Genomic DNA, 18,227 nt, shown 5'->3' with positions numbered 1-18,227 from the left:
TATTCAGGATTCTATTCATCAGTGGCTTTTCCCTATGTAATGCAGGTTTTCAGTAGTCTATGCGGACAGCTGGTACTGGAGCCCTTTTTGGGCAACAGATGATTTTTGTAATGTAGTTCCTAGGGGCAGTAAGGTCAATATTTTTCACTATAAAGTATATGAGTGTTTCTATGCTACTTTAAAAATGCTTGGGAATATTTTGAAGTTTTATATTGCTGTAATCCTGCTTCAATGGCAAAAGGCAGTGAAATTGTGTAGGGTAAATGTAGTTTTGGTGTTTGGTTTTTTTTGAATCAGTGATGTAATTCTAAAGAAAGTTTTGCTTGGTATCTGAAATGTGGTGATCTCTACATACTTGTTATTGATTACTGCTGTCTCCTTTAATTAGCCTGGCTGCTGCGTCTTTTCCACTGCATAGTTTTGCCCTGTTTTAGGCACAAGCCTCTGTGGAGGAATGTCTGCAGTCATTTAATGTTTCGGGAATTGCTTGTTTAGGTTTGAGTGAAACACACACAACTAATGCTTGCTGTAATTTACTGCATTGAAATGCTGTTTTAGCAGTATCAGAACTCTTGTCATATCTGGCAGCACACAGAGGCTGGAATCAAAAGTATGTGAGTAAGAAAGGTGGTTCAGGCTTCACTTTTGAAGCAGCAACAAAAGGAAATCGGGGAAGTAACTCCTTCTCAGCATTGTAGTAGCACTTGGGTTTGTTTCACACTCTCCAGACCTCCTTGAGCCTTTTGTGCTGGAGAAACATGGGGGTTATCTCTGTATGTGAGTCTGATCAACAGCAAGCCTCCTTTGGGTCCAAAGCATTATGAGCTCGAATGGCCTAAGGTAGCGAGGTGGTGAAGTCTGTATGTAAAGTCTTCATGTGAAAGCGATTTGAAGTCAGAATTGAAAACTGTTGGAGCATGCTGGTGCTTTCGGGTTCCTGTATCAGGCACGGTTTGGACTCTTGTAAAGGCTGACTGGAGGGGCAAGAGTGGCTGTGTGGAGACGTTTTGGAGGACTTGGAGGAGGAGGTTCCTGCAAGTGTTCAGGTTTCTGAAATGTGTTTGGGGACTGCTTAAAGTTTACAGGAAAAAGTTCTTAGGTGTATCTTTCAATGCCAATAGGAAAGAAGCTCTCCTGTTATGTATCTTACGTCATAAGGAACCCACTGCACTTAAGAATTTCCCAGGAAGAGAGGGAGGGCACCTTCTCAATCTTCTTTTCAACTTTCTTTTATTATGAAATTCTAGTGGAATTATTAGTTTTAAAAGGTAAGTGAACTCAAGGTCAGTATGGGAGTAAACTCGTACTAATGGAAGCCAGTACTTGAATTCCGTGGCTTTCCAATGATATTATTGCTTTACAGTTTTTAAGAAGAATCATAACTATATTGCTGTATATATAAGTGCATACAGCCTTAATTTTACTTTTTACTTCACCAAGGCTCAAATGTTTTGAAGCTTGCTGTGTAACAACTTAGGCAGTGGAAATACGGTGGAAAGTATAGATTTCTCAGAAACCATTGACTGTTCAGCAGCAGAAGCCAAGGTTGGAAAGGCTCTGGTACTATATTTATGCCACTATTGTGACAGTTCAGGAGTGTTTGTTATTATTCCTAAACTATTATTGCTGGTGGGTGTTAAAGCTTAATGTCTGTGAATTAGTTTTTTCAGTGTTTGATGTGAGATTTCCCCCCACCGCCGTGCCCCCCCCCCCCCCCCCCAACTCCAAGAAGTTTTCTTCTTCAAGGCTCAGTTGAAGTGAGTTGATTTAAAAACAAATCCCCACCCACCCCCTTAAACCCTCTGTCCTGGAAAATGTAAGGTACCATAAGCATCCTCTTTGTTAGTAGCATAAAACCCATGCGGTTTATGTTTGGACATAACTTTCTGCGAAGCTGCAATGTGAAAAGTCAGCCTTGAGAATATCCATGTAAAATATAGGCTGTTTAAAGGCTTGGCTCTTTGATATCTGTACAGCCCTATGGTTAAGATCGTGTAGTAGTGGAAGTAGTAGTGGAGCTTGTATTTTGGTCTCTTCAAACTATTTTGAGCTACGATGTGACTTCATCTTCTCTATTAACTCCTAGAGCAGGAGGAGGTAAGCAAGTGTGCTTAATAAACTGATACTCTGCACTTAATGCAAAAACCCCCATGAAGGCCTGTGTGTAGGCCTAGCTGTAATATGGTTATCTTGATATTGGGGCTTTAACTCTAGGTGTAGAGAGACTGACGTTTTTATTTCAGCTGTCTATACTGTCCTTTGGTGCGCAGCCAGCTGCTTATAAAACCAGCTCTTAAATTGCTGAAATACCAAGTCAGTGCTCTTTAATGTGGAAATGGCCAAAAAGTTTATTCTTTCCTCTTGAGGCAGGTGTGGATTGGTTTAGAAATCTTGCATTAACTATTTGAGTTGCATTTCTTTGAGAAATATATTACTTATCATGTCAGCACATATATATTTAAGATGCATTTTTTTCTGCTCTTGACTAAAAGTAAACATCTCTGGTAATAAAGATGCAGTACAGTGAGGTGCTTTGTTGTGCCGCTTTTTATTTTATTTGATAGGTTCAGTCTATATAGAAGAAAATTTAAGATCTTAAAAATACAAATAATCTTGGCCTGTAACTAAGGGAAGTGCATTGTTGCTTACCTATACTGTTGTCACATAGATAGCGTTTGGTGGCTTGCTTATGCCCAATATTTGGGATAAAATGGGTTTGTGAATGTCAGCATTCACTTAAACTAGTAAAATGGTTCTCTCAGTCCTCTCCTTTTGCAAAGGGAAATACAACTGAGACTTGGTGAATTTAAGAATCTTTAAAGGAATAATTAAGTACTTGCTTTTCTTTATTAATATTCGGCTTCTGGGTTTGTAAATTAACAAGGCTGAAGCTCTGGTACTTCAGAATTTGCTAGTAGAATGTGCTAGTAGAGGTGTTGAATTTGGAAGAAATTTATTTCCCTTATTTTTTGGATATAGATTCAGGTATTTGGTGAGTTTATCTTTATCTGTCTGATTTGTCCTTAGTGGGTGTTAATAGAGGCAATGAAATCATGAAACAAAAATGTTTTCTACCCACGGATCTATGAGGGAGTTAGAGGAGATATTAATAGCATATTGATTAAATAGTTTCTGAAACTGCATGCTGTGATAAAAGTAGCATCTTAATATTTGCTACTTTAATAGACCAGTTTTGGTCTGAGTACCAAAGTGTGAAGCAGGGAATAGGTAAGCCTCCTTTCTTACAATTGTGTTGTGAGTGTGATTAGGTGGAAAAACCTCTGGACACTAGACTTAGTCTTCACTCAATTCTCGTGGTACAAGTCAAGAAGAAAGTCCATCAGAATTACAGCTATTGATAAAGGACAGGAAAAAAGGCACTGCTCCTTAGTTGCAGATGAAGGGTTATTTATAGCAAGAAAGGAAAATGCTTTTGAAAGAGAAACTTGATATAATGAGCTCTAATGAGGAAGCGTGTATATTTCAGGTGCCTGGTGAGATTTCTTTTGGCTTTCTCTAGGTCTGGGAGAGGTAACACTAAGCAAGTGGTGGAAATGATTCCTTGGCAACTGCAATGGTATTTTTTTATGGCTTGCTTTAGAATCTGGCTCAGAATCTGAACTGTGTTCCCCCCCTCCCTGTGACTTTTTTTTTATTCTTATATTTCAAGAAAAGCTTTTCAGTCTGATGGCAGAGTATAGGCAACTTAGCATAAGTTGTAAGCTGTAAAGAACTTCAATAATACATTAGCTTCTATTGTTTGCTGAAGGGTATTTAAAGGAGTAGATATGAGCTTCTTAATAGAATTTCCTGGTTACTAAATTGCAAGATTTCTTCTATTTGTTCTTCGTTTTTACACTTTCATTGTGGAGGCTGCTTTTTTATCAATGACACCTACTGTGATTTGAAGGGCGAAATGATTTATCTTTTGGAGGAACAAAATGAAACGGTCTACTTGCCTTCTTCCAAGAAGTTTTATCAAATCTGTTGCAAGAACGGAATGTGTTTTTACTGTTACACCTCCCTTCAAGCAGACATGTGAAGGTTTTTCCTTTTCATCCTGCTGTGTGGAATAAGGTAATGGTGCATAATGGGGTTTGCCCTTGCTTTGCTTATGTTTTGTTATTGATGTTGCATTTTGAAGTTTTCATTTGTGCAGATGGCTGCTACTTATGTAAACTTTGTTTGAACTCTTGATGACCCTGCTTTTCTTTTGCATTTTAGTGCAAAAGATGATATTGATATTGATGCCCTGGCTGCTGAGATAGAGGGTGCAGGAGCTGCAAAGGAGCAGGAGCCTCAGAAATCCAAAGGCAAAAAGAAGAAAGAGAAGAAGAAACAGGATTTTGAGTAAGTCTGGGTTTCTTATATCTGGCTTACTTTGTTCCATTATACAAAACCTGTAACTTAAGTACCGTAACTTCTTTCTTATTTTAGTGAAGATGATATCCTGAAGGAGCTGGAAGAGCTGTCAATAGAGGCGCAAGGAGGGAAAGTTGACAGGGAGCCTTCTACGGGAAAGGTGAACACTGAGTGAGAGGGAGGTGGGCTATTTGATAGGAGGTAGTTGAAATATGTGACACCTCTGTCCCAGAACAGTTCCAGTGTTGCAGTGTAGTTGGAGATCCTATGTGAAATGTGCATCTAGCATATATTATTAGCTACATTTGATCATATTTTCATAGTAAAGTCAATTGTGAAAGATTTTACTAGAAGTCGTGTCTTCATGATGGTAATTATTCAAAGACAATCAGAATAAATTTTAATTGTGGGCTGAGGTATGTGCAGTACACTCAGCAGGAACGGTTATTGCTTTCAAACGTTGCCTTCAATAAGGGAAATTTTACTTGACATATCTGAATGCTGCTACTTAGCTCACAATAGCAAGTAATTTTTCATGGCTGATTACTGAATTGTTTAATTACCAGGTTGAAAATGACAATGAAGAAAGCTTATCAAAACAAGATAAAAAAAGGAAAGGAAAGAATAAAAAAGCCAATCTGGAAAATGACTATGACAGTGAGGAAGTGGAAGATAAAGATAAAAAATCTAAAAAAACTCAGAAAGCAAAACAAGACATGCTTTCTGGCAGTGATGATGATGATCATGAGACACAGCTTAAGAAAAGCAAAGGGAAAACTCAGAAGTCAAATAAAAGGCATGATCTGTCAGAAGAAGATGAAACTAACATTAAGAAAAGCAAAGAACGTGTGGGGGCAGTGTCTACAGGTGAGAGTGGTGATGAATCAGATGAAGTTTCCCAGTCTAGAAAAGGACAAAAGAAGATCCAAAAACCAAAGTCCACCCCTGCTGCTGAAAGTGGGGATGATGAAGAAGAACCTTCCTTCAAAGTAAAAACAGTGGCTCAGAAGAAGGCAGAAAAAAAAGAACGTGAAAGGAAAAAACGTGAGGAAGAAAAAGCCAAACTAAGGAAGCAGAAAGAGAAGGAAGAATTAGAAGGGGCTAAAGAACCCACAAAGCTGAAAGAAGGTCCAAAAAAAGCTGAAGAGAAAGCTTCTCCTGAAGTCACGGCAACCCCTGGCCTTGGGGAAAAAGGAGAGACTCCTGCAGGAACAGAGGGTTTGTAACTTGGTTTCTAAAACTGTAGTTTAAACTTTGTAGCTCTTACAAGGCCAAATAGTTGGCAGGCAGTGGGGGTGATTTGTTGCTTTGTACCCAATGGGCAATACTAGACCTTTGGTAGCCTTGTCTGCCTCTTTGTGCTGGCTCACATGTGGCTGTGTTTTCTGGCTTGTCGTTCACCAGGTACATGGGAAAACAAAAGCCAGATGGTGAATTCTCATTACAATGTATGCTTACAGTTCTGTGTTGCAAACATAGTTTTTCACTTCCCAGTTATTCTGTTACTTCAGGTCCTGACTTTGTAACTTAAGAGACAGTTTTATTTTTTCATTGTAAAGTGCTTATGTAGTAGCCAGTCAAAATGTTCCTCATTTAGTGTTGCTTATCATATGCGAAACATTAATTGTACTTACAGTATCTTTAAAATTTCTGGTATCTTTGAATGTTTGCCTCTTTCTGTAGCTGATGACAATGAAGGGGACAAAAAGAAGAAAGACAAGAAAAAAAAGAAAGGTGAGAAAGAAGAAAAAGAGAAAGAGAAGAAAAAGGGTCCCAGTAAAGCCACAGTTAAAGCTATGCAAGAAGCCTTGGCTAAAATGAAAGAGGAGGAGGAAAGGGCGAAACGAGAGGAGGAAGAACGCATAAGACGACTGGAGGAACTAGAAGCAAAGCGCAAAGAGGAGGTACCGTGTATCTTACTCTGAGAAGAGAATAAGGGAGAGGGTAATATTGACCTGTACCCTTGTTGGTGCAGTTTGTGGATTAGTCCGTAGTATGTTTCTCATCAATAGAGTATATATTTGGCCAGCTTTTTTGTAAAGCATAATTTTAAATTTCTGCATGTTTTTTAACCTTTTCCTAGGAACGATTAGAGCAAGAGAGGAAAGAAAGAAAGAAACAGAAGGAAAAAGAGAGGAAGGAGCGTTTGAAGAAAGAAGGAAAGCTTTTAACAAAAGCGCAACGAGAAGCCAGAGCCAGAGCGGAGGCTACTCTTAAACTACTCCAAGCTCAGGGTAAGCAGTAAAGTTTAATAATAATTAAAAAACAAAAAAAGTTTTGTACTACCTACTGCTCTGTGTTTATTTTTTCTCTCTGGAGTTAGGAAAGCAAATACTGAGTATTTCCATGTACAGCTGCTCTATTGTCAAGGAAGGCAGTGTGTCTGGCCTTCCCTTTTTCTTAAAGTAGGTTTAAATGTCTGTATATTTTCATCTTACACTTTAAATATCCAATTTCTTTAAACTGCAAGTGGAATGTATTAAGGTGTTAGTTATGGAACTTAGGAAAAATCGTTTATTTCTGTTGCTTAGTCCAGAGGTGGGGAAGAGCAGATGGGCTATGCTGCAGGTCTTGTAAGACCAGTGGTCTTGAATTAATTCATGCACTTCCTTAAAGTGCATCGTTTTGCCTCAAGTTAGCTAGTCCATGGGAACAGTATATTATCGTCTTACATTTGATTCAGGAGAAGGGTATATAAGAGCTTTGCTACTTTTCTGTCAAATATATGTTTCCATTGCAATGAAGTAAAGGTATCCAATGTATTGTAAGCCCATGTCCTAACTGGTTCCTGGTAACTTGTTTGTGGCTAAAGAAACCAGTCCCTGAGTGCTGAGTATCCTTTTTGTATTTGTAAAGAACACTGTCTGACACTTTGCTGGTAGGTGGATGTGTAAGAGTGGGAATCTGTAGGTAGTAAAATGTTTGGAGCTCCTAAACACACACAAAGGCTATTTCTCTTCAGTTGTTGCTGTAGTTACTATTTGTGCACTGCCACAGTTGGATTTTTGTCAAATCTACACTGCAAATTGCACAGTACCTGGAGGAATTTTGAGCATTTCAGAAGGTGCAGCAGTAACTAAATTATTAATTTGTCTTTGCATCAAACTTCTGTTTTTAATTGAATCTCTTCCAACATTACAGAGTTGTCTTTCTGGTGAGGTGAAGATAAAGCTGATGAATAGAATCTGGCATTATTTTAATACCTAAACCCATCTATGTTGTTAACAAACAAACAAAAAAACCCCAACATTGAGCAAAACTGAAAATACTATCGACTGAACAACTTTAAGCTTTTAAGAGGAGCTGTGCATCTCAACTGCTCCAGACTGTCTGAAACTAGGATGATTGAAAGACTGGTTTTAAGTGAGTTCTAGAATAGCAGATTTAAATTGACAGATGCTTGTTAAACTTGAAGTATGTGTGTTTGTGAAATTCTGTGTAAGTATGTGGTAACTTCAAACCTGGAGTCTTGGGATCAGATTAGGTTTTCTGGGTTTTGTTGTTTGGTGGGCTTTTTTTTCCCCCCCATTAGTGATCTAACCTTTTTGAGAACATTCATGGTATCTGGAGAACTATACTTACGTCAAGTTTTGCAGCTTTTGGAAATCAGAATTTTCAAAAAGAAAATACACATTGAACCTACTTCCCACTCCCTTCCTCCAACTTGCAGTTCTGGAAAGTGTGTTCTCATTTAAATCAAAGCTTATGTTTAGTAATTAATCACTTGGATTTTCTTTCTGATTTTTTTTGCAGGTGTTGAAGTGCCATCCAAAGACTCTGTGCCAAAGAAGAGGCCAATATATGAAGACAAAAAGAAAAGAAAGCAGCAGCAGCCAGAAAATAAAGAAGGTATGGTTTACATACAGGGATGCTTAATAGATTAGTCACATTTCTGAAAGTGTTTGTGGAATAAATCAGCTAATCCTAAACTAACTGTACTTCAAGGTGCCTGTGAGGTTCTTTTGACACCTCTGACCCCACACGTAAGTGCTGATGCATTAAGATCCTAAAGTTGTTTTGAAGGCTGCTCACTTAATCCTTGGTTTTACAATCTACCTGGCTTATTTTTTCCTAACCTGGGTATTTTATTTAGAACTGCTGAATGTTGGAGATGTACGGAATGTAAAGGCCTTTTATGAATGTGAGATGAAATGCTTTGTGTGTATATGTAGGTTAAATACAATGTAGTGCAAGTAATAATGACTTGTAATTCAGTCTTAAGTTCATGTCCCACGATGAAAAGGAATTGATCCTAGTTTTAGTACTTCTCTTTTAAGTTAGAGACAGTTTGTTTGTATTCTTGTATGTAAAAACAGTTTTCAGTTTCCAGAGTATAAGTAGTTCAGAGAGTTTGCATTTTAGAAGACTTAGTATTTATTAGATAAATAGGTTCTAACATACCTTAGTTAGACACAGATTGTGTCAGAATTTTTTACTTTTGTGCTTCATGGCTTTCCTATGGTGGTATTACTGTGGCTTTTCTCAAGACTATTCCTTAGATTAAAAAAAAACCCCAAACCTCCTTGCATCTGTTTCTTTTGTTACTAGCTGGGTTTTTCTTTTTTACATTAGACATGAGTTAGATGGCTACTTACTACTTAAGGAGTGTGTGTAAAGAATTGAGAACAGTGCTTATGTGAATTGTATCAGTGATATTTTTAATTTTTTTTAATATGGAACAGTTGAGCAAGAATGTGTAGTTGATTAGTATTACGTCATTTTCTCTTGTCTTTTGAAGAATATGGAGGTTTTTACGTTCAAAAGCAATGGTAATCCTCTTAGCCGATAACTGACCTATCAAATAAATCTATTTAACTGCTTAGCCAAATGTTTTTCAGATAAGCCATGTGCTCTAACTTTGTTGTTGCTCAGTAAGTGGGAGTTCAGTTAGTTTGGTGTTGCATAAATTCAAATTTCGTTTACTTGTATAGCACAACTTAAAAACAGAACTGAAATGTGAAGCTGTATGTCTTAACTAAGCTGATTTACACTTTGGAGGAATGTAGCAACCAATTTGCTTTCTTGCAATTTCAGAAAGTGCGGAGGTAACTTCCCTAGCTGAAGATGCTGTAGAACTGGAAACACCAGTAAAAGAAGAGACTCCTCTTCCAGTAGAGCCAGGTTAGTAGTAATGCTAATAAAATGCATATGATTGGCAGTACTGCATAGTAGGTATCATACCTTGTTGGGTGGGGGCCGGGTGGCCATCCTTTCTTGAGGTAGATGCTGGTTTTTTTCTTTTCTGGAGGGAGGAACTGATGGAATTTTGTGGAATAAAAAGGTTTGAAGCTTCAAAATGAGAATGTAAACGTCCCTTATTCTGGGTGAGCTCCAATGTTCAAGTAGCTTAGGCAACTATCTCAAGTAAGCACATTCAGTGCCTTATGGTTAGCTCTCTTGACTTTCACCAGCTTTCTAAAAGGCTGTTTTGTCAGCAGTTAGGTGAGGGTAGGGAGGAAATATGCAGCGTCTAGTATTGATACTGCAATATTCAGTCGTTATATTCTTGATGTCAGATGTTTTGCTTTCACAATGGCTAAGTGCAGTGGATATGGGTTAGCTTGTGAAACTGAGCATCAGACTAGCAAGTGATCATTTTCCTCTTTTTGCCTACACACAGTACTTGTTTTTGCAAAATCACCTTTTACTGGACTTGTTCAGCAAGGAGACTGTTTCAGTCTTATTCTTAAGTCAGACAAATACGGACAAAATTTCCAGCTTTTTGTAAACAAAGCTGAATGTACTCTGATTCTAGCTTGACTTACCTTGTGGAGGAGTAATTCCATTGCTGTAAAAGGGCTTACTGGCAGAATGTTAGTGCCCAGTTAATATTCTAGCAGTCTGGAGCCTGCTGTTAATTTCAAAGAGCTGAAATTTCATTACACTCCATGTGCTGCAACATACCTATTGTTTAATGCCTCTTTTGGAGGGGTTTCCATTTGTCTGTTTATTAATAGACTGCAGCTCTTAATATCTGACCGAATTCCTGCTGGAATGAATATAGTGCTTCTGGAATCCATGGTATAATTATGTTAAGGCACCTGGAGTCCTAAACTAGCACTTTTTATAGACAATTTGTTATTTTCCTACTAATTAAAATTAATACTCTAACTCAGCTTGTTTTCTTGTTTCTCTGTCATTTTTTACACATGGCTAATTGTAAATTGGGCAGCTCCTTTCAAGGAACCTGGTTGTGGTAGAGATTTGTGGCATGCATTACACAGGCACTTGCATGATATGCGGACAGGAACTAGATCAGTAGTTCAGCTATGTCTTCCAAAAATACTTTTGGCTAGGCAAAGATGCTAGCACTAGAAGATTTTATGGAGAGAACAAAAGGTTATTTCTGAAGTATGCAGCGTTTTCTGTTTAGGGAACATGGAGATAACTTGGTAGAATTACGGTAGCTGCAAACTTGTAAGTTTCAATTGTCAGTATGTCAAAGGAAGTGGCATCCAAAAATGTTTTATGTTGCTGGCCTTTTTTCTTTTTTTTTCCTTTTTGTTTAATGTGGATTTCTTAGTTTCAGAAGAAAAGGAGGAAGAAGAAGAAATGGAAGATGCAGGTTTGGATGACTGGGAAGCTATGGTTAGTGATGAAGATGGAGAGAAAGGTGGGCATGTAAAGATCAAACGAATGTGGGTGTTTTTTGATTCAGGTTTCTTTGGGCTGAGTGTTTTGTTTCTGTAGAAAACTATATTGTATTCAGATTCTCCCCCTGCCTATTAGATAAATTGCGAGTCAAGTGTGATGATAAATAGGTACAAAATCCTCTTCTCAAAGGCAGAACTTTCAGCAGAAACTGCAGAAATACTGGTCAAGATGACCCTTTGGAAATACTCATGTGTGCAGTTATCACTTAAAATAAATCAGTTGAAATTTTTTGTTTGTTTTTATGGGAGTAAACATCCTCTCCTCTTAATATGTGCTTAAACCACCTCTGGGAGTTTAGGGGAGCCTTTTATCTGGTACTGTATTTCTCTAGTAACCATTCCAAAGCCATAACAGTTTTACTACACAAATCTGGCAGATATCTAGGAGAGTAGCTTTGAGACAAGTTCTCAAAGTGGGGGCTAAAATGGTGTGAAGGTTAGAGTGCATGCATTATAGTTAGTTCTAGATACCTTCTTTCATCTGCTTCTATGAGAGGCAGGTGCAGAGTAAAGGGAAGAATTGTCAGAACATTCATACTCCTGTGCTTATATGCCAAAGCCCATATTCTGTCTGCCGCCAACAGCAGTGCTTAGGGGGAAGGTAGAGCTATGCAGGGGGAACTTCTTTCAGTGGTGGAGAAAGCCATATTGCTATGAGTCTTCCTAAACAGGCGTTGATTACTGTTCTTAGTGCTTTCATAATCTATCTTCGTTGTGCCTTAAGATTAAAGACTGTTCGTCAAGTATTTTGTTTTATTTGCTTAGCCCTGTACTTTCAAGTGTAATACTTCATATGTACAGCAATATGGGTTTTATGTCGGCATAAGTACATGTTCCTGTGGCGCTGGACTATTCTACTTTGAGTACTAAGGGCTGCTCACCTTGCAAGTCCATTGCTGCGCTCTGGGGAGAATGTCACATCTCACTTGTTGCTGCTTGGATTTGAAGGATCTGCCAGTGTGATCCAGAGAAAGTCTTCCTGGGAATTAGTGTATTACTCAGCTGATGGACTTTCGGCATAGCAAGGAAAGATAACTAAACTCTTAAGAACACTGAGCCTCCTAGCAGATCTGTAAGGAAGAGAATGCATGGCTTTAAAGTGTTCATTAACTTGTCTCTTACAATTTCACAAGTATGATAAACGGGAAGCATTCAAAGAAAGAAAATTACTCTTTGATACTACTTTTTGTTTGTTTACTGAAGAATTCCTCTGAAAAATATTAATCTTCTCTGAACAGTCTAGGAAAAGCTTAAGATTTATTTTTTTAAGATGTGGAAGAGACCATTTGTTCTGATTGTTACTTCTGCTTAAATGTGCATTCCTGATCAGTAATATGCAGAATCCGTATTTTGTTGAGTTTGGAGTATTTTGGCTTTCTATTTAAAGGTGTTAGTGCATTCATTCCTTTATGAAGTGCACACAGCTTTAAGGAATGTCACTTCATCTGAATATTTGCAAATGATGTCAGGTATAGTGTGCTGCTAACAGCATTCCTCCCCTCACCCCAAACTCACTCTGCTGATAATATCACACACACCCCTGGCCTCCAACTCACTCTTGCACAGATTCTAAACACAAGACAGCAGCTTGCAACATAATTTTTCAACTTTCAATTAAAAAAAAATATCTGACTAGCAGTTCTTGAATGGAACCTTCTCTTCAGTCCTCACTCTTCTATAGTAGTCTCTCTTTTTTGTTGCCTTCTCCCCCACAAGTGTGAATAGAGAATTTTTACTTAGATTTTTGTTTTTTTTGACAGAGAGCAAACCTGTCCACATTGAAGTCAAAGAACAAAATGAAGTGGATGAGGAGGAGGAGGAGGAAGATGAGGAGGAGGAAGAGGAAGAAGAGAGTGAAGAATCTGAAGATAGTGAAGGGAGTGAGGATGAGGATGAAAAGACTTCAGATGAGAGAGAGGCAGACTCCCAAGCTATTGGAAAACAATCTATGGAGAAAAAGCCCAGCAAAGAAATTAGCTCTGATTCAGAGTATGACTCTGATGATGACCGCACTAAGGAAGAGCGTGCTTATGACAAAGCTAAACGGAGAATTGAGGTATTAAGATACAGCTTTATTTGGGCAGCTGGACTCTTGTGGTATATAAGAAACAACTTAATCTTCAGTTCATTGAAAAGCCTTTTAATCATGTTTGTCAAAATGATGGCTGTGTCATGACTGATATTTAGGCAGATCCAGAAATTGCATTAAGAAAAAATACCTGGTTTTGCCTGAAGATGAAGTATTTTGTTTGTGAACAACTTGTTCACAAAGAATGTGTGCTTCAGTGTTGTTCCCCTCCACCTCTCCACCTCCTGAAGAGAGAGGCTTTTGTTCTTCTTACAGATTTTTAGGATTTTAAAAGATGTATTTCTAAACTGTTCAACACTTACGTGGCTGCTAATGTCCTCAGTTTTCTTCTTCAGAATGTACTGTTGACAAAGCTACATGTTAGTGGATGTTATAACAGCCTACTTAAGCTAAATAATAAATAATGTTAAAATAACTTGGCTGTAACTGAAAACAAAACCAACCAAAAACTCAACTGTTAGTTGTAAATCTTTGATTTCTATCAAAAGGGGGATGACAAACCTTGAATTGCCTTGAAAATTTAAGTTCCGCAGTTAACTGTGTTTTATGTATGGATGCATGCAATAAAGTCAAGAGGTGAGCTGTGGTTTTAGGTTTATACGTAACAATTTTTATGTGTCTTTTACATAGAAGCGGCGAGCTGAAAACAGCAAAAACGTGAACACTGAAAAGCTCAGAGCACCAGTTATCTGTGTCCTGGGGCATGTAGACACAGGCAAGACCAAAATTTTGGATAAGGTAAGAAGTGGAATGTGAAGGCACTGCCTGTGCATCTTGTTTGTGCATGTGTTGTTTGTTTTGGTTGAAAATGGAATCAAAGTGTACTCAAAGAGATTACTTTTGTTTCTTATGTGTAAGTATTTCTGGTCTTTTTTTTTTAATGTCTTCAGCTCCGCCATACTCACGTACAGGACAGTGAAGCTGGTGGTATCACTCAGCAGATTGGTGCAACTAATGTTCCCCTTGAAGCTATTAATGAGCAAACTAAGATGGTGAAAAATGTAAGTTACAGCATTTTAAAGACTGGTTTTTATAAAAAATGAAACGTAAACTAGTTAAGGCCTTGTGAAATTTCCTGACGTGGGCAGATGTACTTTCCCCTATCTGTAATGTTAGGGTTGATTTGTTTTGTTTTGTTTTTTTAATTCCTGTCCTCTCTGCTCCCCTCACCCCTCCCCCCACAAAAAGGAGGCTGTCTTATTTTTCATTTTAGTTGATACATTTGGTTTCAGTTAATGCATTGCCACTTCACAAAAACACGGATACCACTTACTGTGCTCTGGACAGTACACATATGTACATAGGCTGCTTATTTATCAATATTTTGATTGTAAGTTAAAACTGACAGAGTTTATTTTCTGTTAAAAACTTAACTTTTTACTGTGCACTAAAATTGGGCCAATTCCTGGGTGATTGATTTTATCGTGTTATAGAAATAGTAACTGTATTGCTTGTTTTGGATACTATATCCTACTTTGCTGCAGCAGCTGACTGGAAAACCTTGATAGTGATGTTTTTTGAATATTTTATTTAATTTATTAAAAATGTAAAATCAGTGGAGAGGAGGTTAAGACAAGGATGATAAATCTCAGTAGTCTGAACTACTTTTTCCCCTGTAGGCTGCCTTATCTTACAAATTTTAGCTGAGCTTATGGCCACTTGATACCTAGGGGGATGTGCTGCATCATGTTTTTTATTTTTAATATTGGAATGAACTTTGACTGATTCGTTTTATGGAGGGTGTTGGCCTTTCTTAAAATATGTCTCGGGATTTTTGAAGTGAAGGCTGTCAATAATGCTGCCAGCTCTTAAATTTTTTTCTTCTTGTGTGATCTTTACAAGATGGCTAATATTTTGAAATGTTAGTTTGACAGAGAGAACATAAAAATTCCAGGCATGCTGATAATTGACACTCCGGGACATGAGTCTTTCAGGTAATGTTTTTTCACAATATAGTACTTCTCAGAAGTGATGGCTGAAGCATCTGGATATATTTTTAACAAAGGCTAGGTCCTTGTCTAATCCATTTCATTGCTTCTCACTTCAAAAACAAACAAACAAACCAACCCTCAAAAACCAACCCCCAAATGAAAAACTAACCTAAAGTGGAGAAATAAGTGGATTTGCTTAGTTTGCAGGTACTTATTGTATCTGGTTAATTACTGGCCTTTTGTATCTGATTAATTTTCTGTCTTCGTGCCAGTTGAGCCATGGATATCTGAAAAAGCACATCAGTAACTCTTTTCTTAATAGTTAGTGTAAGAGGAAAGACAGAAGCAGGCAGCTAGCTGGAGACGAAAACGTGAGGATTTCAGGTGGCTGAAGCACTCTGCTGTGAAAAATCAATAGCCTCCAGTTCATAGTGTCCCAGTTAAGGTAAACTGAGTTCGTAAGACTGGAAGTTACCAACTACACGAGTCAGCTGAGTTTTAGCAGAGATCATACGCTGTCTAGGAACACCAGTGGCATGCAGGCAAGCCACTAAATTAACTTCTAAGTTTAAAACACGATAGATATAACTGTACTCACTGAGGTAGTGCTCGGGTGAAATCTCCAAACACAAGGATTAAGACTTTGATGTGACATTCTTAAACATAAACCTCTGCAAGCACTGAAATGCCATGTCTTAGGGCATTTGGTAATGTTCTGATCAGTTCATTGGCATCGTACTACTTTCAGCTCTTCATCTTCTAGCCAAAGAAGATCTTTGGCACCAAAGATGTCTAATAATGTTAAGAGTTTTATGTAGTATTGTATTAAAAACTGTCTTGTTCAGGTTTTGCACTCTGGTATTTCACTGTAAGGGTCTCAGTTCTCCAGAAAAAATGAGAATGTTTCTTAACTTGTAAAAATACATAATAACGTGAAAAATTTTGGGAGAATAAGTTTCTTATTTTTGCTTACGCATACTCTAATCTGTTAAATAGAATTTGCACAGTGTGATTTGAATATTTTTGGTGACATTTTTCCCTCAGAAGTAACTAACTACTTGATCAGCTTTAGCTTTTTTTTGGTCAATGTAAATTTGACATTTTTGGTATTTATTATTAAAGTTCTGTTGCTGTATGACTGATTTTTTTTTTTTTTTTTTTTTTTTTTTTCCCTTCCTCTTAATGCCACAGTAATCTAAGAAATAGAGGAAGCTCACTTTGTGATATTGCTATACTTGTAGTTGACATCATGCATGGTTTGGAGCCACAGACAATTGAATCAATAAATCTGTTGAAATCAAAGAAATGCCCCTTTATAGTAGCTCTCAACAAGGTAAGATAACTTCAACAAGTACGAACCATATACGGAAGTTGTAATTCAGTTGTGTTTTTTTTTCCTTGCAGCTGCTTACATGGATTTGTGTACATTTTCTGATGAAAGACAAACTTCATGTTGAAAAATCTTTTTTTAGCTACTGATACTTGTTAGTTTGACTTGAAAACAGGCTAGCTTTTAAGCTCGTGGAGCAGTAATGTTGATCTGTATTGGGAAGTATTTCAGGCTCTGCAATATTAGATGGGAAAGCCAATTATTTTCAGCTTTTTTTTAGAAATCCTGTGCATGAGAAATTACACTGGCTGTTTGTGATGACTTACATGATTTATAATAAGGAAGTTACTTCTGTCTGATAGCATCCAAAGTTATCTGACATGCTGATAGAGAACTTACAGAAGAGTATTCACGTGCAGTGTACAAATTGCAGTATACTTTAGAAAAACGAAATGACCATTACGATTGAAGATGGTTGGAACTGGGGAGGCCATTATCTCATTGCTGAAAACAGCTGCTTTTTTACAAAAACTATTGGATGGAGAGGTGTTAAGTGAGCCTGAGCTTAAATAACCAAAAGTTCTTGCATTTCAGGTTATAGTTCTGTTATTTGACCAGGTTATAATCCATTTTCTAAAGTTATAATCCATTTACAAAATGTTTTGAGTTGTACAGCAAGTGTAGTAGTTCCTTGGACTAAGTCCATCCTGCTTTGAAAATCTACTTAGGGAAGTGTTTCTGAAATATGCATTCGTGTCTTTTGAACAACCCCCCTGTGATCCCTTCTCTCTAGCAACATGGAAAAGGGCCCGCATTCACCAGCAAGTTTTAAATGTTCTTTGGAAAACTAGTACAGTCTCTTTTCAGCCAAAACTCCAACCACATCACAGGATTTTTTTGTATATGTGAAGCTGTACACGGGTCTCTTAAACTTGATGTAATCAATATATATAAACTTTTCCTCTATGAACCTAGATTGTTATAGCTTGAATTTTTAAAACCTAAATTTGTATTGCTATCATGAAATACTGTCTGATGTTGGGTAAATACATAAACAGAGCTAAATATAGCAGCTAAAGCAAATAAAAAGATTTAACTTGATTACTGGAGCAAATAGCTGGCTAGCTGTGTTGGCTGGTAATGTATTTCTCACAGGTGATGTTGCATAAGCATAAAGGTGCCTTTTAGTAAGCTGCATAAAATGAGATATTACTGTATTTCCAAGATTGATAGGTTATATGACTGGAAAAAAAGTCCAGATACAGATGTAGCTGTCACTTTAAAGAAGCAGAAAAAGAATACGAAAGATGAATTTGAAGAACGTGCAAAAGCTATCATAGTGGAATTTGCAAAACAGGTAGGCTGGAATATGTTCTTTGGTGGTTCTTTGGTTAACAAAAGTGATAGTAAAGAGGGTGGGTGGTGTGGGGGTGTGTTTTTGCTTTTCCTTGCACAAAACAACTTGGAATATCAAGAAAACTGTCACCATCTCCTCTGACACGTTGGAGTTTGCCTCTTGTAAACCAAACTTTGTTGTTGTTAAATTTCTTTTAATTGCTCCAACCTTAGAGTGCTAGTTAGGAGAAAAGTAGCAGCTAATTGTTGTGTATGGTTAATAGTCATGAATAGCAGATTAAGTTTTTGTCCCTATTCTTTCTGTCTTTGGGAATTGCCTGAGAGAATTCCATCTGTCTCTTGTTTCCTTGGACACTGGCAGGGCATGAATCACATCAGTTCTGGGAACTTCTGTTGGCAATGTGCAGTGCTGTCTAGAAGCTAGATGTGGTAATTAGCTTTCTAGATTTAACCCATACTGCTTCCGTGTGTGGGTTGAGGCTTCATGTTCCATAGCATACTGTCGA

The 18,227-nt window shown here is 37.6% G+C and overlaps 1 protein-coding gene across 1 annotated transcript in view; it reads left to right on the top strand.

Moving 5' to 3' along the window:
- The window catches only part of EIF5B (eukaryotic translation initiation factor 5B), a 37,370-nt gene that overhangs the window by 10,434 nt on the left and 8,709 nt on the right, over positions 1-18,227 (top strand). The window contains exons 2-15 of the mRNA XM_080377260.1: positions 4,225-4,350; positions 4,438-4,522; positions 4,929-5,580; positions 6,046-6,266; positions 6,446-6,596; positions 8,116-8,211; positions 9,397-9,483; positions 10,886-10,975; positions 12,776-13,071; positions 13,735-13,842; positions 13,995-14,105; positions 14,971-15,038; positions 16,227-16,368; positions 17,591-17,722. Of these exons, the coding sequence (XP_080233386.1) occupies positions 4,225-4,350; positions 4,438-4,522; positions 4,929-5,580; positions 6,046-6,266; positions 6,446-6,596; positions 8,116-8,211; positions 9,397-9,483; positions 10,886-10,975; positions 12,776-13,071; positions 13,735-13,842; positions 13,995-14,105; positions 14,971-15,038; positions 16,227-16,368; positions 17,591-17,722 (2,365 nt within the window). The remainder of the gene's footprint in view (positions 1-4,224; positions 4,351-4,437; positions 4,523-4,928; positions 5,581-6,045; positions 6,267-6,445; positions 6,597-8,115; positions 8,212-9,396; positions 9,484-10,885; positions 10,976-12,775; positions 13,072-13,734; positions 13,843-13,994; positions 14,106-14,970; positions 15,039-16,226; positions 16,369-17,590; positions 17,723-18,227) is intronic.

This window comes from Falco punctatus, assembly GCF_963210335.1.
Source record: "Falco punctatus genome assembly, chromosome: 2".
Lineage (NCBI taxonomy): Eukaryota > Metazoa > Chordata > Aves > Falconiformes > Falconidae > Falco > Falco punctatus.
Note: the sequence above shows the minus strand (reverse complement) of the source record. Positions and strands in the feature narration are given on the sequence as shown.